The sequence below is a fragment of the Pleurodeles waltl genome, chromosome 4_2 (genome assembly GCF_031143425.1).
Source record: "Pleurodeles waltl isolate 20211129_DDA chromosome 4_2, aPleWal1.hap1.20221129, whole genome shotgun sequence".
NCBI lineage: Eukaryota > Metazoa > Chordata > Amphibia > Caudata > Salamandridae > Pleurodeles > Pleurodeles waltl.
In genome coordinates this window covers 44688709-44712021 of record NC_090443.1, presented here as the reverse complement: position 1 = coordinate 44712021, position 23313 = coordinate 44688709, and the positions used below count along the sequence as shown (strand labels likewise).

Sequence of the window (23313 nt, the reverse complement as noted above, 5' to 3'; positions counted from 1 at the left end):
AAGATTTGTTTATTACTGCCATAATAATCAAATTCAACCCTTACACGCATCTGCAAAAGATATAGTAGGATACTTACTACATTTGCAAAAGTCAAAACTAGCTTTCTCTTCCATAAAAATACATCTTACTGCAATTTCAGCTTACCTGCAAATTACGCACTCAACTTCATTATTTAGGATACCAGTCATAAAAGCATTTATGGAAGGCCTAAAGAGAATTATACCACCAAGAACACCACCAGTTCCTTCATGGAACCTCAACATTGTCTTTACACGACTCATGGGTCCACCTTTTGAGCCCATGCACTCTTGTGAAATGCAATACTTAAAGTGGAAAGTTGCATTTTTAATTGCCATCACATCTCTAAGAAGAGTGAGTGAAATTCAAGCATTTACCATACAAGAACCATTTATTCAAATACACAAAAATAAAGTAGTTCTACGGACAAATCCAAAATTTTTACCAAAAGTAATCTCACCGTTCCACTTGAATCAAACGGTAGAATTACCAGTGTTCTTCCCACAGCCAGATTCTGTAGCTGAAAGAGTACTACATACATTAGACATCAAAAGAACACTAATGTACTACATTGACAGAACAAAACTAATTTGAAAAACAAATCAACTATTTATTGCCTTTCAAAAACCTCATACAGGAAATCCAATTTCAAAACAAGGCATTGCTAGATGGATAGTTAAGTGCATTCAAACCTGCTATCTTAAAGCTAAAAGAGAGCTGCCTATTACACCAAAGGCACACTCAACCAGAAAGAAAGGTGCTACCATGGCCTTTCTAGGAAATATTCCAATGAACGAAATATGTAAGGCAGCAACATGGTCTACGCCTCATACATTTACCAAGCACTACTGTGTAGATGTGTTAACTTCACAACAAGCCACAGTAGGTCAAGCGGTACTACGAACATTGTTTCAAACAACTTCAACTCCTACAGGCTGAACCACCGCTTTTGGGGAGATAACTGCTTACTAGTCTATGCACAGCATGTGTATCTGCAGCTACACATGCCATCAAACGGAAAATGTCACTTACCCAGTGTACATCTGTTCGTGGCATTAGTCGCTGCAGATTCACACGCGCCCACCCGCATCCCCGGGAGCCTGTAGCCGTTTAGAAGTAGATCTTGAACATTTGTACATTTGTAAATATATTACTTTAACCTTTATTATGTACATACGTATTCATTCCATTCCATGGGCACTATTACCAACATACACAACTCCTACCTCACCCTCTGCGGGGAAAACAATCTAAGATGGAGTCGACGCCCATGCGCAATGGAATCGAAATGGGAGGAGTCCCTCGGTCTCGTGACTCGAAAAGACTTCTTCGAAGAAAAACAACTTCTCTCGTAGGGGATTTCCATGTATAGTCATAAGCACTGAATAGTTCCGCGCGCCTGCGGGGACCCCGGAGCACTGTTGTGTAGTATATTCTTAAGTGCAATCATCAGCTCCTTGACAAAAAAGGTCTGTGAAAAACACTTAAGAATAACAATGTGCAGCCTATGTGAACAGCTACACAGGCCAAATTGTTAGAAGAAAAAACAGTTGTAGTGTAAATTTCACGTTTAAACCTCTATTTATTCTATAAATACATAAATAAATACATTCTCATATTTTATTTACACCTCTCATGAGAATAAAACAATGTAGGGCAGTGTAGCCCATAGGCTGCCATTATACAGAATGAAAATAGAGCTGTGCCTTTAAGAAAGTAAAGTCTTCCTGTTTCCCATCATGCACAGCAAAAGGCAGTTGCCTCAGTTCTTTTTTCCGGCTCCTTTCTGACAGGACCCTGAAGCATTGAGCTCTACCTCACAAAATCCTTTTGTGACAGAAATTCATTTAAAATCTTTTGAATTTCATTTTCACTCGACGTTTTTAACATTGAGTGATAATTTTCTGCTTTTTTCTGTTAGATTCTGACAGAATTTTGAGGTTTTTCTACTTCAGAAATGCCTTCACTGTTTGACAAATGTCCTTCTTGTGGCAGAAAAAAGGCCAAAACAGATCCACATCGGGTCTGCATAATTTGCCTTCCATCCAGCCACAAACCGGAGTCGTGTGACATCTGCAAAACCTTCTCCAGAAGGACCCTTCGTGACAGGGAGAAGATCCGACTCCAGGCGAAAGAGGACAGGAGGAAAAGTGGTCATTCTACCACAGAGCGAGGAGAAGGTCAGTCTTCTACCAGGGCTCACACTGGTTCCTCTATAACTCCGACCAGACCGGCTCAAAAACGGCACAGGTCTCCGACGACGTCGAGGGCGTCGACGTCGAGGCAAGGAACGGCGCCAACATGCTCGCCGTCGAGGAGTGGTTCGCCGGCGAGAAAGAGACATCGCTCGCCGTCGACGACGATTTCGCCGTCGAGACGGCGTGGACTTTCGCCGTCGAGATCTGGGTCACCGTCGACACGGCGAGGACGTTCCACGTCGAGGAGATCTGAATCCGGTTCGCCGTCGAAACGGCGAGATCGATCAACGTCGAGGGGTGCTCGATGTCGTAGACGTTCACCGTCATCACGGCGACGTCGAGGGTCGTCGTCGAGAGATTCTCAACGGCGAGAAGAATCGACGGCGAAGGGCACTCGCCGTCACCGTACTTCGACGTCGAGGAGTGTGTCGACGTCGAGACAATCAAAAAGACCTAGGATGGTTTATACAACCTCAGAATCCTCGGCTTCACTCATCCTCCTTCCAGCGTCTCCACAACTCTCTCCTCGACAATCACCATTGCCACAGACGCCGGTAACACCTACGGCGCCTCTTCCGGCTCCGCCTTCAGAGTCTGTTTTGAGGACTCCAACGCGGTTTGTAAGACGTTCGGGACATTCCTCTAGACGCTCTTCTTCCTCTCGGCACCGTCATGACCCACAGAGATCTCAGCATTCACATCACAGGCGTTCTTCTTCGTCTACACGGGACTACTCTCCAACCCTATCGGACTCACCGTCCCCGAGAGTGTCCCCCATAGATGATGTGAATACGTTCCAGGAGGTCTTAGTACGAGGGGCAACCAAGCTGAACATCCCGCTGGCGGTACCTGCCCCATCGACGTCAGTGATCTTCGAGACCTTGCATCACAGGACATCTTCCAGACCTTTGCTTCCACTGGTTCCAGGTCTCCTTGAACCAGCAATGGATATTTTCCTTGCACCGGCCGCAACAAAGTCTGCTCCTTCCCGACTTATTAAAAAATATCGTCCACCAGAACAAGATCCTCTATTCTTGAGGTCGGACCCAGTTCCTGATTCGGTGGTCATAGTAGCGGCAAAGAAACTGCATTCAACCTCACCATCTTCTTCTTCACCTCCAGATAAAGAGAGCAGAAAGATAGATGCTGCAGGACGAAAAGTATGCTCTACTGCAGCCGTCACGATGAAGGCAGCCAGCGCTACTGCGTTATTAGGGCGGTACGATCGTGCCCTCTGGGACTCTTTGATGCAGTTTGCGGAACATCTTCCTAAGGATAAAAGGGAAGATTTCCTGGAGGTCGTGGGTGAGGGAGCCATGGTGTCTAACCAAATTATAAGTGCTGCAGCTGACTCTTCGGTGCTATCCGCACACAATTATGCACACGGGATAGCGCTCAGAAGGCATGCATGGTTGAGACTTACATCACTCAAACCTGAAGCGCAGCAGAGAATACAAAACCTGCCTTTCTCGGGCTCCACCTTGTTCGGTTCTCATGCCGATGACGAGATGGCTAGAATGAAAGCTGATCTAGATACCTTGAAAGCGGTAGGCATGGAAAGACCGAAAGAACAAAGAAAGGTTTTCCGGCCATATCAACGACGACTTTTCACCCACCGGTATCAGTCGCCACACTGGATGTCTTCGCGCCCCCAGCAGCAGCAACAACAGCAGTATCAAAGGGGTTTCTCTACTCAGCGAAGGTCGACAAGGGGTCGTTCAACACCTCAAACTCAGGCAACTCGACAGGCTCCCACGTCTAAGCCCTGAATCTTTGCTTCCCCCTCCTCCGTTATCCACTCCGGTAGGGGGAAGTATCTCAAATCATCTGGACGAGGGGCTACGCATCACAACAGACGCCTGGGTATTGAATATTGTGAGACATGGTTACGCTCTCAGATTCACCAGTTCTCCACCATCTGTTCCACCCAAAACAGCCAACCGCCATCTCGAAGCTCTACAGTTAGAGGTCAATATCCTATTGCAAAAAAGAGCCATAGAACCCGTTCCCATCAGCCAACAAGGGAAGGGGATTTATTCGAGATATTTCCTTGTACCGAAAAAAGACAAACAAGAGTTTCGTCCCATCTTAGATCTGAGGACAGCAAACAAATGGATTCGCAAAGAAAAATTCAGGATGTTAGCCTTACACCAAATTTATCCACATCTACGTCAGGGCGACTGGCTATGTGCGATCGATCTTTGCGACGCTTACTTTCATATCCCAGTAACCAAGAAACATCGAAAATTCCTAAGGTTCACCGTCGGGAAACGCCATTACCAATTTGCGGTTCTACCTTTCGGCCTAAAATCAGCGCCAATAACTTTTTCCAAATGCATGGCGGTAGTAGCCGCCCACTTGAGGAAACAGCGAATATTCGTCTACCCCTATCTAGACGATTGGCTCATAAAGGCCTCCAGTTGTCTCGAGACACAGCAACATTTCGAATGGACTCTACAACTGCTGCAAAAACTTGGTCTTCAAGTCAATCTCCTGAAATCTACAGCAACACCTGTTCAGAGGTTGCATTACTTAGGGGCCATTGTAGATACCAGGCTAGGAAAGGTGTTTCCTTCGGAGGAACGACGGTTATCGATTCTCCAGAAGTGCAAACAACTGCAGGAAAGACCTCAAGCCACTGCAAGAATAATAGCTTCTCTACTGGGCTCGATGGCGTCTTGTATCCATCTGGTTCCCAATGCTCGCCTCCATATGAGACCATTGCAGGAAAACCTGGAAGATCAGTGGTGTCAACTGAGGGACGATTGGGAGAACAAAGTCCTTCTTTCTCCTCACACCCTACAATCCCTCAAGTGGTGGTGTTTACCCAGCAATCTCTTGGTGGGGATTCCGTTCCAACAACGGCCCCCATCTCAAACTATCGTAACAGATGCGTCACTGATCGGATGGGGGGCGCACATGGAACATCTTCGAGTCCAAGGCGAGTGGTCACAGAGAGAGAGTCTCTATCACATCAACCTGCTGGAACTTCGCGCAGTCCACCTTGCGCTCAAAGCCTTCCTTCCCTCTCTGAGAACGGAAACTCTCCTTCTCCAGACAGACAACGTGGCCACTATGTACTACGTGAACAAACAAGGAGGCACCAGGTCCAGAATTTTATCCAGAGAGGCTCAGACAATCTGGCATTGGCTTCTAGCCAGGAACCTGTCACTAGTGGCAACTCACCTGCCCGGCATCCAGAATGTTCAAGCGGATGCCCTCAGTCGGGTAATGGACGAGAACCACGAATGGGTACTACACGACGACGTCGTTCATTCCATTTTCGCACTCTGGGGTACCCCCTCTACAGACCTATTCGCAACCCCAGAAAACAAAAAATGCCAAAACTTCGCCTCCAGATATTACCATCCAGGGACACTGGGGAATGCCCTGTGGATAAGCTGGTCAGGAGCATTTCTTTACGCCTTTCCACCGCTTCCCCTGATTCCGGCGGTCCTCCAGAAGCTGTCCAATGTTCAGACCAAAATGATCCTAATTGCTCCGGAGTGGCCACGCCAGTGGTGGTTCCCAGACCTTCTTCACCGGTCACTCAAACCACACATCAGGCTACCATATCGTCCGGACCTTCTCACGAAGTTCAGAGGGCAGATATCTCATCCCAACCCCTCATCGTTGAGTTTGGCAGCATGGCTCCTGAGCTAGTGCAATATGGACACTTGAACCTACCTCAGGACTGTATGGAAATTCTGAAGGAAGCAAAGCGCCCTTCCACACGATCAGCCTATGCAAGCAAGTGGAAGAGATTCTGCATTTGGTGTTTACACAACAACATTGACCCGGTTTCCTGTGGGGAACAATCTATCCTGCCATACTTGTTAAGTTTGGCAAAATCGGGCTTACAACTGTCGTCAATAAAAGTTCACTTGGCGGCGATAACGGCATACAGAAAGAGTCCTTCACAAACTTCCTTTTTTCGGATTCCGATTATTAAGGATTTCCTAGAAGGTTTAAAGAAGGTTTTTCCTCCCATTAGAAAGCCTTCTCCTCCATGGGAACTGAACGTTGTCTTATCACGTCTGATGCTGCCGCCATTCGAGCCGATACATAAGGCATCGCTGCAGCATCTCACATGGAAAGCTGCTTTTCTGGTGGCAATCACTTCAGCGCGTAGGGTCAGCGAAATCCAGGCCCTTTGCGCTCAGGAACCCTACACGGTTTTTCATTCTGCGAAAGTGGTAATGAGAACTCATCCAAACTTTTTACCTAAGGTAGTCTCCGACTTCCATGTGAACCAAACAATTTCATTACCGACTTTCTTTCAGAATCCAGCTACCCCTGCTGAGAGAACTCTGCACTCTCTGGATGTAAAGAGAGTCTTGAAATTTTACCTGGACAGGACAAAAAGCTTTCGAAAATCACAACAGCTTTTTATTAACTATGGCCCAATCAGAACAGGTTTGGGCACATCTAAACAATCGTTATCCAGATGGATTGTTTCATGTATAATGTTATGTTATCAGTTAGCAAACAAATCCCTTGGTGGTAGGCCAAAAGCCCACTCTACCAGAGGGAAAGCAGCTACTGTAGCCTTGATGAGAAATGTCCCTTTGGCAGAAATATGCAAGGCTGCCACTTGGAGGTCGTTCCATACCTTTACTAAGCATTACTGCCTTGATACAGACGCTAGGGCAGATGCTCAGGTTGGGCAGGCTTTGCTCAAGAATTTGTTTGCATGATTCATGTTTTTCTCAGTATTCTTATATCTACTCCACCGCGGTTATGGGGATGGGCTTGCTACTCTATTCAGTGCTTATGACTATACATGGAAATCCCCTACGAGAGAAGGAATGGTTTCTTACCTGTAACTCCAGTTCTCTCGTAGGGGTATTTCCATGATAGTCATAAGCAACCCTCCCTCCTCCCCGGTGGAGTTGACATAGAACATGAATATTATGGAGGTTGGTACTCCAACAAATGTTTTGTTTTTTCTTCATGTCAGGTTAATAGCCTCCAAAAAAGAACTGAGGCAACTGCCTTTTGCTGTGCATGATGGGAAACAGGAAGACTTTACTTTCTTAAAGGCACAGCTCTATTTTCATTCTGTATAATGGCAGCCTATGGGCTACACTGCCCTACATTGTTTTATTCTCATGAGAGGTGTAAATAAAATATGAGAATGTATTTATTTATGTATTTATAGAATAAATAGAGGTTTAAACGTGAAATTTACACTACAACTGTTTTTTCTTCTAACAATTTGGCCTGTGTAGCTGTTCACATAGGCTGCACATTGTTATTCTTAAGTGTTTTTCACAGACCTTTTTTGTCAAGGAGCTGATGATTGCACTTAAGAATATACTACACAACAGTGCTCCGGGGTCCCCGCAGGCGCGCGGAACTATTCAGTGCTTATGACTATCATGGAAATACCCCTACGAGAGAACTGGAGTTACAGGTAAGAAACCATTCCTTGTAACACTCCGAGCCCAATACCAGACGGCGGACTGTGCACAGCATGTGAATCTGCAGCGACTAATGCCACGAACAGATGTACACTGGGTAAGTGACATTTTCCATATTGCTTATAGTTAAGTATATTTTTATGTTCAACATGTATATAGATCACTTAGATAGTTTTCCTATGTTATTTGATTAGATGCTTACAGGTCTCTGTCATATTTATCACAGTATGTAAATGTTATTATAACTACTTTAACGGTGCTTCACTATTGGAATATTGAGAAAAATATAAAATATAAAAAATATTAAAATGCACAAATAAATTAGCTTCACGTGCAGCAACACTTGAAAGTCTGAGTCTATACAACTTTATATCTCGATATATTATCTTCTTTATACACGTATACCCTTTTTATGTAGTTATGTATCTGTATATTTATTACTATACTCCTACTATAAAAGAAAAAAAAAACTTTGAATCTCTTCAGTGCACTACTCTATGTATACCTCTCTCGGTTTACCCTCTACTTCCACTCTCTGACTTATCCCAAACGTCATTCTACTACTGTTATCTCCAAAATAACACTTTCTAGACTCTCCCCTCTTCTATCCCTCTTTGGCTCACCCAGTCCTCATTTTACTACTTTGATCTTCCAAATAACCATTTATAAATTCTTCCTTCATGTAACCCTCCTTTGACTCATCCCAAACTTCACCTAACTAGTATGATATCCCAAATAACACTTTCTAGACCCATCTTTCGTCGATCCCTCCATTATTCTATTCAATCCAGATAAAAGACTTGCTTGTCCACCACTCAGATTTACTCACATTTCTCTATACTAATCCCCGAACAATCCCTTTTGGGTTCCGGAGAAGCGTGCTACTCATTGAAAAGCACTTCAACACCTCATCAGGGGTAGTAAGCACTATATAAATACAATTAGCATGATAATGTCACTACTGCAAAGCATTATGTGTAAGATGGAGGTCCGTATATTTTATGTAGAAGGCTCAGTGAGTTATTGCTTTTGTTGCAGAGATACTCATGTTAGCTGCAGGTCACATGTTCTTATCCTAGTAATATAGCTTAGTGAGTTATGAAGCAGCGCCAAGGACTAGCATACCCCTGCAAGGCATAAGTGTACAACCTTACAGTTTTTTCCTCAATCCTTCTTAGTTGTAAGGTGGTTAAAAAGTGTCCTTTCGGTTATAATAAAGACTTCATAGTAAGTGCAGCATAAATGGTTATTAGTGTAGTTACCCTTATAGACAGATATAGTAGACCTTTCAGAACATACATATGTCAGGCACATAGACCTTGGAAAACTCAAACATCTGCCCCCAAATCATAGCCTTGCTCAAGCACTTGTGAACTGACAAGCTAAATGTTGATGTTCCTTCGATGGCATTGGCTAATATCAAGATGTTAAGCTCAATCACATTGAAAAAAAGGTTTTCTGATGGCCCTTTAGGTGAGGCATTTGTGGAGGGCCCAGCTGGAACTGAAAATAATAGACGTCTCTCACTTCCTGCCGATTCCTGTTCTGGATGCAAAGCACATGAAGTGCTGGTACTTCTGAATGTGCCCCTGGTGTTGGCAAATTGCACTAGGACAGTTTGCATGTTTTACTGAGGCTGGCCAGGATCTGGTTAAATGATAGCTGCTTGGTCACGGTACTAGAGTGTATCCCCCTCATTTTCTGAGCTGTTTGCAGAGCTGTCAGAGCTTCAGCACATGTTTAAAATTTGAAGCATGAGTAAATTAAATGATGTGGTCAGAATCACACAATTTTTAGGTATTTCCTAGACAGTCAAGTGCTAATTCTTCAAGAACTTGTGTTTTCTGCGAGTGGGCTTAGAGCCTGCCCATTGCTTACCATTGGTTGGTTTCATTGTTACTCTCATTTGCTTGTTTTTTGTTGGTCAGCTGCTGTAGGCTTCCTTCCTCTTGGTGTGTTTGTCACTCCACTGTAGCATGGACACATTACTTGTATCATCCCACTGCTCATTTTCTATTAGGTGCTACTTTTGTCTTTGTGTTTAAGCACTCTACTACGGGACATCCTTTTTCAGTTATCTCCTTTATGTACTTCTCCCCCTCCAAGCCTCTATATCATCTGTTCAGTGGTTGAAGTGGGTGGGATTGGAGGGGCACGGTGTGCCCCCTACTTTCCTGATTTATCAGAAACCGTTCCCCTATGTCTGGTAAAAAAGACAACGATACATTTATTTCCAGTATTTTAAATGCTTCACCTGAAGTGTCATGCAGTGAGTCTCCTGTGTATTGAAATCGAAGCTGACAGGCAGCTAAACAAACCTTTCTGCCAGGGTGCCTGCTTTCCTGAAAGAAATGCAAATGTGCGTAACGAGTTAACCTGCAAATGTATAGGGTAATCTGCAAATGTAAAGGATACTTGGAAACCGGTACTGACTTTAATTGATTGAATCACTCAAAGATTTGCGGTGACAAAGATTTCTTTTTTAAGTGATAGTGCAAAGAATGAACTGAGCTGTGACGTGCATGCTTTTAACTGAAATTGTATTTACATAAACTTTACTATCCCTGACGAGGTGTTGAAGGAACAGTTTTGTCAAAGAAATTGAATTACTTTCAGTCTGGGTATTTCCAAAATCTAGATTTTGGAAGCACCATTTTATCTTATACCTTTTTGAGCATTTTATAGCAGTGTACATTATACTGTGTGTAATGCAAGTTTAAAAGTATGACTCACATATTCACACAGACTCTGACCCCCTAACACTAAAAACACACAAGTCACTATTCTCCACTGCTCCAACCAAGATTCTGCGGCCCTCCGGTTACACACAGACCTCTGCAGCGCATTAATAATAGAGGTTTCATAACATACTATAAAGCATTTCCCAGTGAGTAACAACGTTTTTTATTTTATTTTTTCATTTAAGCTGCATGTTATTTTATATGTAGCTACCTGACAGTGAAAGACCAAAAACGTACACAATATTTTGTTTTTTTAGCCTCACCTTTGACCTCACCCCCTGCTCACTGTCCCCGCCCCTTTGCATGCAGCATAACAGTTCCCATACGTTTTTTAATGCATGTCGACCTGTAACCCTCACCAACTCTCCCTCTGTGTTGTTGCCTGTGTTGTTTGCCCATACTTACCCTCCCTCCTTCCATTGTTGCCAGTGTTGTTGCTTGTCTACACCCACCCTTTTTCCTTCTGTTGTCCGTGTTATCTAGCTCGCCCCAACCATCCTAACTCTTCTTGTTGTCGGGACAGAATTCCATTGCATTGTTTTTGTGCTCAATATGCCATTACAAGCAGGGACAACCATATGGAAATGGCTCTGCGAACTTGTCCTGCGAGAGACTGAAGTTTCAGTTCACTAAAGAGGTCCAGAATGGCTGGAACGGGTCTGCCTTTTCTTATATACCCTGCAGGGGTCCGTGACCTAGCAATTCAATCTAGGCCGCGGCCTTTTCGATAAGCCAAGTCTGATTTCCACTTTGTACTAGCACGCACGAGCCAATAACTGTAGCACTGAAGGCACCCATTATCAGTGAGATATATTAAAACCCTTCGCGTGCTTTAGTGTTGTCCTGTTTTACTCTCTATCCGTTTTAGCTAGATTGTATATAAAGGACACTGTGACGTAGCATATACAGCGACCTCTTTACTTCTGGGTTCCCAAGTGTGAGCGTGCTCCAGCCCCTTCTGTCTTCCAGAGGCTCGGGCTTGAGGCAGAAATGCCCCCTTTGCCCTAGAGGCAAGATCCTCTCTGCCTCAGGTACCTTTAGGTGAGCTAGAAAGGCAGGGCTACCATGTTAAACTTATATAGGTTTGCTTGCTGCATTCACTTGACAGTTCTGTCAGCCATGTTTATTCAAAGAATGTGGGAGAGAGTGATGAAGTTGAATCATGATAATCGTGTTTGCGAACATGGGACTCTAGTTCCTGCACATCGGTGCCATTCGATCTTTTATTAACGGTATTTCGACCACTTGAATCTCTGTGTCTGACAATGAACGTGTTTGACAAAGATTGGACAGTTTGCTCTCTTGAATCGTAGGGAGCATGTGTGGTAAATAGATGTGGTACACTGTGATGTTTTTGAGAGCTAGGGGCCTTGTTTGTTGAGGTGATGCATGAAGTCTTCTCTGTGTGAGTGGAAGCGCTGCCAGTGATGTCAATTGAAGCAGTGGTTGAGTGCGCTGTGCTTTATAGGAGTCAATGTCAATTTAACAGATGAGGTCTGGTTTTATTTTATTGTGGTTGTAGTCTATTTGGTATGTCTGGTCATTATTAGCCATGTTTGTGAAGTTTAACGATGTGGGAAAGTGTAAGTGTTCAGGTTTTGAGGCGATACGGAGGTATTTACTGAGTTTTGGATCATGGGGTGTCCATGTTGATTTAAGCAATTTGAGACAGTTTTCTGATTTTGGGTGGAGCTACCAGCACCCATGTTTGTTGAAGTGATGCATGGCAGTTTGCAGTACTTGAGCTGAGGCATTCGCAGCAAGGTTTGTTTAAGAGCGTGGAATAGCTTGATGTGTTTGAATCAAGATTTAGAATACGTGCCTCTGATTATGGAAGCAACGTGTGTGTGAGTGGAAAAGTTAGGGGGCCATATTAGTTAAAGAACTGTGAAATAGTTGCCTCTGTTTGGGGAGGTTTCATGCTTATATGTCTAGGAATTGTGAAACAATGTGAGGTTTCAGAGAGAAGGTCTTGGCAGCCGTGTTTGTTGAATGGATGTTAGACAGTTTATAGTAGTTGAGGTTTCAGCAAGCATGTTTGTTGTAGCAACACATTGACCAGTTAGTATGTGAATGTTATTGTCTTCGCAATTTCTGTTTTGGGAATTTGTTTAAGTTTTCATTGACTTTGGCGATATGATGGTGGTTGTCACGTTTGCTGAGAAAATGAATTGCCATATTTGTTGACGGGAAAGCCTTTCACATTAAACAAACATTTGTTTTCCAGGTTCTGTTGGTTAATAGTTTAATGCAACCGAAGGACAACGAGGAGCTCTCCTCTGCCATCCTGGCTGTGTACCTGGAGAGGGCAGTGGCCCTACCTGTAAGTGAACCAACCAACATCACCCTATCTTTTCTCTTACTCTTTGTTTCAGCTTTTTCTTACATTTCTTTTCCTTTCTCCCTCTAATCCAACATTTGTGCTCATATGTCTCTCCAGTGTCTTTCTTATCTGTCTCTCTATCTCTCATGTGCGTCCTTTTCTTAGTATTGCATCAGTGTATTCTTTATTGTCTTTTTCTCTTGGTTATATATTTTCTTTCAAGGGCATAGCTTAGTCAGTGAAATTTGGAAGTGTTGTGAATCTCCAATTTCTCAACGAAAAAAAGCAGTGGGGTGGAGGGGTGAGATGACCAAGGTTCCAGATGGACTTTTTCCACGAGGAACATGGTTAGGACTGATTTGCATGAGTTGGGCCTCTGTCTAGAGTGACACAATGGCAAACAATGATGGGATGGAATGCTACTCCAAGTGATTGTCGCATTAATTCCATCACCCTTTGGGTGTTTGATTGCCAGTAGCACGACTGGAAAGTTGAGACTGACACAGCTTTCCAAGCAAACTACTGCAAGTGTTTATGAACTCCAAAAAATAGTGTAGTAAATCTACACTCACCTAAAGGAGTACTTCTGTAGGTGCAGATTTACTACTTTGTTTGGTAAACTGGTCAGTATATATGTATTTAAGACCCCAGACCAAAAAATGAACAAGTTAGACCTCTCTGTGAAATGAGAACTGTAAAAAGAACCGGTACAGCACAGACATTGCAGCCCCAGCTCAGGGCCTCCAGACTCAACCAACTAACCAAGAATGCATTTGTAGGGTGTCACACCCCAAATACCCTCTCTCAAGGTACTACCCCCCTGCTCCTCCCACCTGTCCTGATAGTTCTTCATGGGAACTCATGACTACGGTCATGTGTAACACAGCTTCCTGGAGTCTTTGCCTTGGGATCACTTAATTTAAATGTATTTTCTTCATCCCTGCTACAAGAAGCATTGATGGGAGAGTTATCGTGCATGTGGGCAGAGCTCCATGTTTCTAGCCCTCACGATTACAAATCATTTTATCAAGTGTTTGACGGCCCTGTGTACTAATCCCCAGTTACAGCTAGAGGAGGGTGCGCAGACAAATTAAAACAACGTGCCAGCCATCGGTCTGACTTGGCTTGAAGAGTTTGTGCAAGAGCCGAGCTACGAACACCTTTGGCATGTATATTGTGCAACAACAATGATGTAAAGTTTGATATAATCTCTTCAAAATACAAACAAAGTGTATTTCTTTAACACACAGAAGTGTTTCACCTTGGTACATGGAATTATGTCACTGCGTAGATAGGCAATTATTAAAAGTGATAGTTTTTTTTAATGTTCACTGCTCAGCCTCCCAACGAATATCCCATTAGCAAACTAAGAGACATGCCAGTAGTTACGTAAACTGTAAATGTGGCCTAGACTCGTATTATCTTATTATACATGGAGCAGCATTACAGTCTATTAAATTAAATAAAAGAGGTGTTTGTACAGTGGACATCCTGAACTGAAGTATTTAAAAGTGCACTCGAATGTGATAATAAAGAGAAAGGAGGCTCTGGAGAATGAAATATTTGTTTATCTGATTTCAGATTTTTACAATTCAGCCTCCAGATGAGATCTCTCTCTCTCTCTCATTTACATAAAAGGTCATTGTTTTGTCTTTTATTCTTTGCTCACAACTAGCAAATATGACACAGAGCTAGCAGGTCCGACTAAGGGCCCACAGACCCAACTACCAAGCCTCAAACACCTGCCCGCCCCAAAGCTACTTCCCTGTTTTTGTTTGTTTTCCCTTTTGTCTTTTGTTTCCCGTCCTCCCACAAGGGTGCTTTTTCCACTCTTGTATATGTTAGTCCTACTTAGCAGTTCTTCTCTGTTATGTTTTTCTTGTGTGTATTTACTGTGTTTCCTATCACCGGGCACAGATGCTCATGTAAGCGATTTGAGACAGTGTACTGGGTTTGTGCAGACGCACCAGCACTCATGTAAGTGATGCAGGGCATTTTGCTGTGACTGAGCAGAGGCACTTACAGCAATATTCTCGTGTATCGTTCTCTTTTTTTATTTGCCCTTTTTTCTTGTTTCACATGTTCTCTTTGTATCCTGTCTGTGTCTTTTGACTCATGCTTATTTCAGACTTGCTTATCTGTTCTTCTCTGGTGCATTCATGCTTTGTTCAGTTTTGTCAAAATGGATACCCCAGTGATTGGGTCATTTCGTCTGCAATAGTTTTTGAAAGTTTTGAAAAACAACCTCTAGAGGGCTGCTCCTTTGGGGAGTTTCTGTAATAACACTCTGATCATTAGAGCCTGATGTTATCTGAAGGAACCCCTTACATTCTCTCTGGCTTTATGGCGTCATCAGATTCCTTGAAGATGCATGTGTTTTGCATGCGTTTTACAGTTTTTAGCTGTGGCATCAAAAAATCTGCACGGGGTGATCAGGATATCCTGGAATATAAATGGACTGGAGAACAAAACATTGGCCCCTCAACTGTTGCTATATCTGCAATCCTTTGACCTAGTTCTGTTGTAAGAACTTGGTTACAACAACCATTTCATCTATAAGACTTTAAGTTATACCATCATCCAGCAACTAAAGGTGCCAAATATGGGCACCTCAAAGGAGTATTTGAAATATATACCTCTCCCACAATCGTTTATACAGTCAAGGAGCTGGACTCTAACATAGTTCAGTCCAACGCAATACAGGCTCTCCGAGTGACAATTGGAAGCGTCAAAGAAGACATTCAGCTGATGGTAATAAATGTATATCTTCACCTGCGAGATAAGGCCAAGGTTGTCAACTGCTTGGGAGGAGAACTCACCAGGTTACTTACAGAGGAGCAAACATCGAACTTCATAATTACTGGTTATTTCAGCCTGGACGTGCAGGGTACAACAGAGGAGGATGACATTCTGGGTTGTCAAACTTCTTTATGACATATCCCTCAACAGGTTGGGAACAACTGGAGAAGGCAAACTAAGCTAGCCAAGAAACTTCTGGGGCACCTTGAAGATCTTAGCCTCCGGGCACTAAATGGTCGGTGTGTGGGAAACTGCCCCTCAGCCGCCACGTACCATACAGCATTAACTAGTACAACAATAGACTACACATTTGTAACCCTCCCTCTGTTCTGCAAAATTGTGTATTATCACCTGGGGCAAAAGATAAGTGCTCACCTACAATGACTGCCCAGGTAAAAATGCCAACCCAGGTGGTGGAGGGGCCCGCTCCATACACCCAGTAAACAATAAAAGGATTAAATGCAAAACTCACCACCCTGAAAATCTGCTGGCCCTCGCAAACACATTCTTGCAAGATAATCAAATGAAGGGTTGTAGATGCCATAGCCTGCTGGGAAAGCTTCACTAAAGCTCTAGGGGCAGCTTACTCAGTAAAAGAAGACTCCAGATCAATGACAAAAGTAGAACCTCCGCGTAGGAGTGCCTCTAGCACACAGGATGCGCCAATTACTGTCCTTAAAAACGCAATAAGCAAAACCCTTCAGAAGCTTCAACAACACGACCCAGATGATAACGTACAAAGGAGCTGAGGCAATTAAAAACAGCCAACAAAAAGCTAGCCTGGCTATTAAAAAGAGAGTCAGAAGGGAAGTTATGGGCCAGACTTCTTTATGACTTCTTTATGACATACAGAGCAACAACAGCAGGCGATTCTGACGCACAATCAACATGCTACAAAAACTGACAGTACACGGAGTCAGCTCACACCTGACGGAAGAGGCTTAGGCAAGGTTCCTCTGGGATCATTTTAAAAGTAATCATGATTGTAAATCAAACTTGGAAGCTAAATCAGGCCACTCTGGCAGAGGTAGCTCTTGATATGTGTAATGACGAGGTAACTTGCTAAATTACAATCTCTGCCAAACAAATCAACAAGTGGATTACCAAGGGCAGAAGGGAGGGGGCGCCATTCCCAAATGGGATCCCCAAGGTCCTGTTAAAAATAAATCGAGACTAATGGGTGAAATTACAGAAACCAGTTTTTGAGCACATTTTACAAAGACAATCCTACCCTTTTGGAGGGGCTCAGTTCTATCTCCACTCTATAAAGATGGTGACAAGAACGAGGCAAAAAACTATAGATTGATAGCCCTGATAGACAATGATGCCAAATACTACTCTGGTCCTATTTTAGAGGAGCTGTCATCCTGGGCAGTGGAAAAGTGAGTAATCCCTCTCAATCAAACAAGGCTTCAGTAAGCACATGGGAGCTGTGATGAATATTTTAACTCTTTATTGACTGTCGCCACGATAGCAACTAGATTGCCACATAATCTATGTTTTATCGATTACAGGTCAGCTTTTGACTGCATTGATAGAGGCAAACTGTGAGACAAACTTGTGAAATGGGAGATCTCCGCACCCCTCCTGAACCAATTAATTCTCTTTCACACGGATACCCGGGTACAATTGAAGGTTGGAACAGGAGCCTATCTGTCTACAAGAATCCCAACTGCAACTACAAAGTGGCTGACAAAAGGGCTGAAACAGGGTTGCATTCTAGCTGCCAACTCTGTTTAATCTTTTTATGACAGATCTATCGCCCAGGCTGGATAAGTGCAACTCACACCCCAAAGATGGGTGGTCTTGTCCTGTCTAATCTGCTGTATGCTGATGATTTAGCACTCATCAGTCAGACTCCGGTTGGCCTTCAGTACTTTTTAGATATAACACAAGGTTATTTGTCTGAGAACGACTTCAACATAAATCTAGACAAGACCAAAGTTATGCATCTGAACCAAAGGAAAACGTCAGGAGCTCGGTCCTGATACCTTGCGAAACAAAATCGTGAAACCGTCCACGAATACAAATACCTAGGCGTCCTAATAGATGTCAAAGGAACATTCACTGCCCAGTTGGAAGTGCTGAAAAGGAGAGCTATAGCAACAGCAGTAGCACTAAGAAACCTAAAGAACAAGATCTCTGGTCCAAGCTTCTCTCCACTGATCCAAGTGATTCAGGGGAAACTTATTTCAGCATTCACCTATGGTAGTGACACAACGAGGGAGAGAGACGCGACCCCTTTAGATGGTATAATAACAGGTGCGCTACAAATAATTTTCAGCCTACCCTGTTACATGTCACCGGCCCAAATAAGACTAGAATTTGGTATGCGGAAGCAAGGGCTGGCCTGCAGAGGCTCCTACATTAAGTGCTGGTACAAGATCAAGAGAGCTGAGCCAGGGACCCTAAACACTCACTCACTTTTGGTCTGAGCTATTAAGTAAGGAGAAAAGTGTAGCAAGGTCATATTTTCAAAACTCAATAGATCAATTAGTTCTGCTGGGTCTCTGGGAGGCATCAGGGACACATGATAGCTTCAAGCGACTAGTTAAAAAAAAAACTCAAATGAGTTTCCTAAGCAGAGGATAAAGAATCACTGTGGAGGGCGCACGGATGGTTCACCCTGCACAGCTACACCAAGGCTGTATCTCAGCCTTACGTAGCTATGGGTTTCACTAAAACCACCAAGGAGAAATATCTATGGTACTGACTCGGGATCCTCCCCTACTTGGCCAATCTAGCACCTTGGAAGTGCCCATTGGTAATATTTTGCTGTTGTCTGTGTGGGGAGGAGATAGAAGATAAAATCCATCTGTTATGTAAATGCAAAAAGCTCATGTGTGAATGCAAAGAACTAATGCGACCCCTCTTCAATCAGAAAGGCATCCATACATTTAGACAAGCAGTAAAAGAGGGCTTCAAATGCAAAGACGTGTTGTTAAACTGACACCTTGTAAGATTCCTCACCACAGCTGAAAAGAAATTAAACATCAAGGTCCCAATCGAGAGATATAATAGGCAACCAGAGGTGGTCAGGGAGGTGGTTCATGCACAGATTGCAACAAACTAACAGCACTAGGGCTTCTGGGCATTTTTGTTGTTGATTTTATTGTTTATTTTCCAGTTATTGGCCACCTGGCAGGTAATCTCCTCTGCACTTTATTTCAAAGGGGTCTCCTACGATTAGGTCTGGAGATATACAAGCCGTTAACTACTTACTGTTAATTTTATTGTCTATAATAAGCTTAACTCCACCTAGAGCATGATAGGTTATTATCAGTGCCCAAAAGGGATTTATAACTGAAATACTGTTGCTTATTTTGCACATCAAATACCATTATCTAATTATGAGGGCAACTAGGAGCTTGTTGACAAAAAACCCATGATGCTGGCTTTTTTTATGCAGAACTAATATAATAGCGTGCTGTATCTTACATTCGCCCAGTAGCCTATTGACTGCCACTTCCAATAGTTAGGGGTTGCTATGAATTTGCTGACAATTCTCTAAACTGACATTTCCTAAAAGTAGGGTATGTTTTTCACTGAATTTTATTCTATTAGGCTGTGTAAGGTGACATAATGAACTCTAACCTCGGCAATCGAGGAGGATATATTTTGTTTTAAACAATGTTAGTTATTAACTGCTGGTTTTATTGATGATTGGTTGGTTGTTTGAACCATAACGTGTTGCTTTATTCACTCACGTCTTATCTGTTAGCGATGTCAGGTGCAAGAAACTTGAGCTTTTTTATTGCCGCCTATGTTGCACATTTGATCATTACGTTTCTTATCTTTTATGTTGTAAATACTGTTGCAATGGTTTTAATTATTCATGCAGATGAATAAAGTTATTCCTCCTGTATGTTGCGCTCAGGATAGGACATCCGTTTAGGTTTAGGATTGAGCATAATTTGAACCCTCTATAGTTTTGGCAGTACATTCACGTGGAAGATGGACTTTGTACATTGTTTGCCATTGGACCATGATGAACATTAGTCCATGACATCTGCTGCAAACCCTTAAGTCAAGAGCAGCTTGCAGTCTGATGGCAAAAGGGTTAGCTGGTAATAGAATATCAGGTGATGCTTGCTTTGAGGTCCTTAAACTTTGCTACATATTTTTGTCTTCAGTTCAGATATACCATGCTGAAAATGAGTCACCAAGGTGACTGCCAAATCGAGAGATCATTCTTTAAATTCATTGTCTCAAAAAATTACCAGAATCTTGCCATCAGTGAAGCTCACTACATAACCACAGGTTCGATGGCATATGTTGCTGCAGATACACATGTTTGGCACAGTCCGCTGCCTGGTGTTGGGCTCGGAGTATTACAAGTTGTTTTTCTTCGAAGAAGTCTTTTTGGTCACGGGACCGAAGGACTCCTCCCTCCTCGGCTCCATTGCGCATGGGCGTCGACTCCATCTTAGATTGTTTTTTTCCGCTGTCGGGTTCGGACGTATTCCTTTTCGCTCCGTGTTTCGGTTCGGAAAGTTAGTCAGAATCTCGGAAGAAAGCGTCGGTATTGTTCCGTTCGGTATCGGGATAGTTAGGTACATCGACACCGATCATCGGAAGACTTTGGGGTAGTTTCGATCCCCCACCGGGGCCTGGTCGGCCCGACCGCGTGCGACATCGAAGCCGATGGAACGGACCCCGTTTCGTTTCTGCCCAAAATGTCACAGTAAGTATCCTTATACAGATCAGCACTTGGTCTGTAACTTGTGCTTGTCCCCCGAGCACAAGGAGGATACCTGTGAAGCCTGTCGAGCCTTCCGGTCCAGAAAAACACTCCGGGACCGAAGAGCCAGGCGTCAACAAATGGCGTCCACGTCGACAAAACAACGTTTCGACGAGGAAGAGGAAACATTCTCGGTTCCGGAATCAGAATCCGGAGACTCCGACGTCGAACAACAGCAACAAACTGTGAGTAAGACGTCAAAAAGTAAATCCATCGACAAACCGAAAGCCCAGGGGACGCCACTGCCAACAGGCCATGGCTCGACCCATAAAACAGGCGACCCGTCGAAGGCGCCGAAAAAGGGCACGCCCATAGCGAAGACACCCGACTCCGGTCGAGGGACCGCCATGGAGCAACCTCGGAGCCGAGAAAGCGGCTCCGAGAGACAAAAACAAGATACCGGCACCGAAAAACATCGGCACCGAGAATCCATGCCGAAAGGAACAAAAATTCTGTCGGTGCCGAAACCGAAAAAAGATTCTCTCTCGGCGCCGAAAAATACCACACCTTCATCCTACTCAGAGGAACAAGGAATAAGTGGCCAAATGCACAGATTTGGACAAGAGCTCCAAAGTGTAGAATCGGACTACACACAAAAGAGACTGTACATCCAGCACGACACAGGGAAGATATCAACCCTTCCCCCAATCATGAGGAAAAGAAGGATCGAACTTCCAAAGGATGACGCACAACCACAAGCCAAAGTGGTTAAAAAAGTCACGCCTCCGCCCTCTCCACCACAGGCATCGCCGGCACAAACACCGCCACAAATGCACTCACCAGCGCAAACTACCATAAGTCATGACGATCAGGATCAAGACGCTTGGGACCTGTATGACACCCCAGTGCCGGACAATGATCCCGAGTCATACCCCACAAAGCCGTCACCGCCAGAGGACAGTACCTCATACTCGCAACTGGTGGCTAGGGCAGCAGAATTCCACAATGTCCAACTGCATTCCGATCCTATAGAGGATGATTTTTTATTTAACACCCTCTCGGCTACACACAGCCAATATCAATGTCTCCCAATGCTACCAGGGATGTTACGGCACGCAAAACAAATTTTTGAAGAGCCCGTAAAATCAAGAGCCATCACCCCAAGGGTGGATAAGAAATACAAACCACCACCCACAGACCCAGTGTTTATTACTTCGCAGTTACCACCTGACTCCGTGGTAGTAGGGGCAGCTCGCAAGAGAGCAAATTCACATACATCTGGCGACGCCCCACCTCCGGACAAAGAAAGCCGAAAATTTGATGCGGCAGGGAAAAGAGTAGCATCACAGGCAGCCAACCAGTGGCGCATCGCAAATTCACAAGCGCTGCTGGCCAGATATGACCGAGCACACTGGGACGAGATGCAACTTCTCGTAGACCATCTTCCCCAGGAATACCAAAAAAGGGCGCAGCAAATAGTGGAAGAGGGACAAACGATCTCAAACAATCAAATCCGCTCTTCACTAGACGCAGCCGATACTGCAGCAAGAACAGTCAACACTGCTGTCACCATAAGGAGACACGCTTGGCTACGCACTTCAGGCTTCAAACCTGAAATCCAGCAGGCTGTCCTTAATATGCCCTTCAACGAGAAACAACTTTTTGGCTCTGAAGTGGATACAGCCATTGAAAAACTTAAAAAGGACACAGACACGGCCAAGGCCATGGGCGCACTCTACTCCCCGCAGAGCAGAGGCTCTTTCAGAAAAACTCCATTTAGAGGGGGGTTTCGTGGCCAACCCACAGACACCACCAGCCAACAAACAAGAACCACACCATATCAGGGTTCCTTCCAAAGGGGAGGTTTCAGGGGATATCGGGGGGGTCAATTCCCAAGGAGTAGGGGAAGATTCCAGACTCCAAAAACACCTCCACCTAAACAGTGACTTTCAAGTCACGCAACCCCTTCACTCAACACCAGTGGGGGGAAGACTAAGCCAATTCTACCAATCTTGGCAACAGATTACAACAGACAATTGGGTATTAGCAATAATCCAACATGGCTATTGCATAGAATTCCACAACTTCCCACCAAACATCCCCCCCAAAACACGCAAAATGTCACCACAACATTTAGAACTTTTAGGACTAGAAGTTCAAGCACTACTGCAAAAGGATGCAATAGAGTTAGTACCAGTACAACAAAAAAACACAGGAGTTTACTCCCTGTACTTTCTAATTCCAAAAAAAGACAAAACATTAAGACCAATATTAGATCTCAGGACACTAAATACCTACATCATATCGGACCATTTTCACATGGTCACACTACAAGACATCATTCCACTGCTCAAACAGCAAGATTACATGACCACATTAGACCTAAAGGATGCGTACTTTCATATACCAATACACCCTTCTCACAGAAAGTACCTACGGTTCGTATTCAAAGGAATACATTACCAATTCAAGGTGTTGCCATTCGGAATAACAACTGCACCAAGAGTGTTCACAAAATGTCTAGCAGTAGTAGCAGCACACATCAGGAGACAACAGATACATGTGTTCCCTTACCTAGACGATTGGCTAATCAAGACCAACACAGTAAAAAAATGCGCAAACAACACCACATTTGTCATACAAACCCTTCACAAACTGGGGTTTTCCATCAACTATACAAAATCACACCTAGAACCGTGTCAAACACAACAATATCTAGGAGCAACCATCAACTCATCAAAAGGAATTGCCACTCCAAGTCCACAAAGAGTGCAGGCATTCCACAAGGTAATAAGTGCTATGTTTCCAAACCAAAAGATACAAGCAAAACATGTGCTAAAACTTCTAGGCATGATGTCATCATGCATAGCCATTGTCCCAAACGCAAGACTACACATGCGACCCTTACAACAGTGTCTAGCATCACAATGGTCACAGGCACAGGGTCAACTTCAAAATCTGGTGTTGGTAGACCGCCAAACATACCTCTTGCTTCTATGGTGGAACAGCAAAAATTTAAACAAAGGGCGGACATTTCAGGACCCAGTGCCTCAATACGTTATAACAACAGATGCTTCCATGACAGGGTGGGGAGCACACCTCAATCACCACAGCATTCAAGGACAATGG

The 23313-nt window shown here is 43.9% G+C and overlaps 1 protein-coding gene across 3 annotated transcripts in view; it reads left to right on the top strand.

Annotated features, from left to right (window-relative positions):
- The window catches only part of ESYT1 (extended synaptotagmin 1), a 420895-nt gene that overhangs the window by 218031 nt on the left and 179551 nt on the right, over nucleotides 1–23313 (top strand). For all 3 annotated transcript variants that reach the window (XM_069230578.1, XM_069230579.1, XM_069230580.1), the window contains exon 22: nucleotides 12609–12704. In XM_069230578.1, the coding sequence (XP_069086679.1) occupies nucleotides 12609–12704 (96 nt within the window). The remainder of the gene's footprint in view (nucleotides 1–12608; nucleotides 12705–23313) is intronic.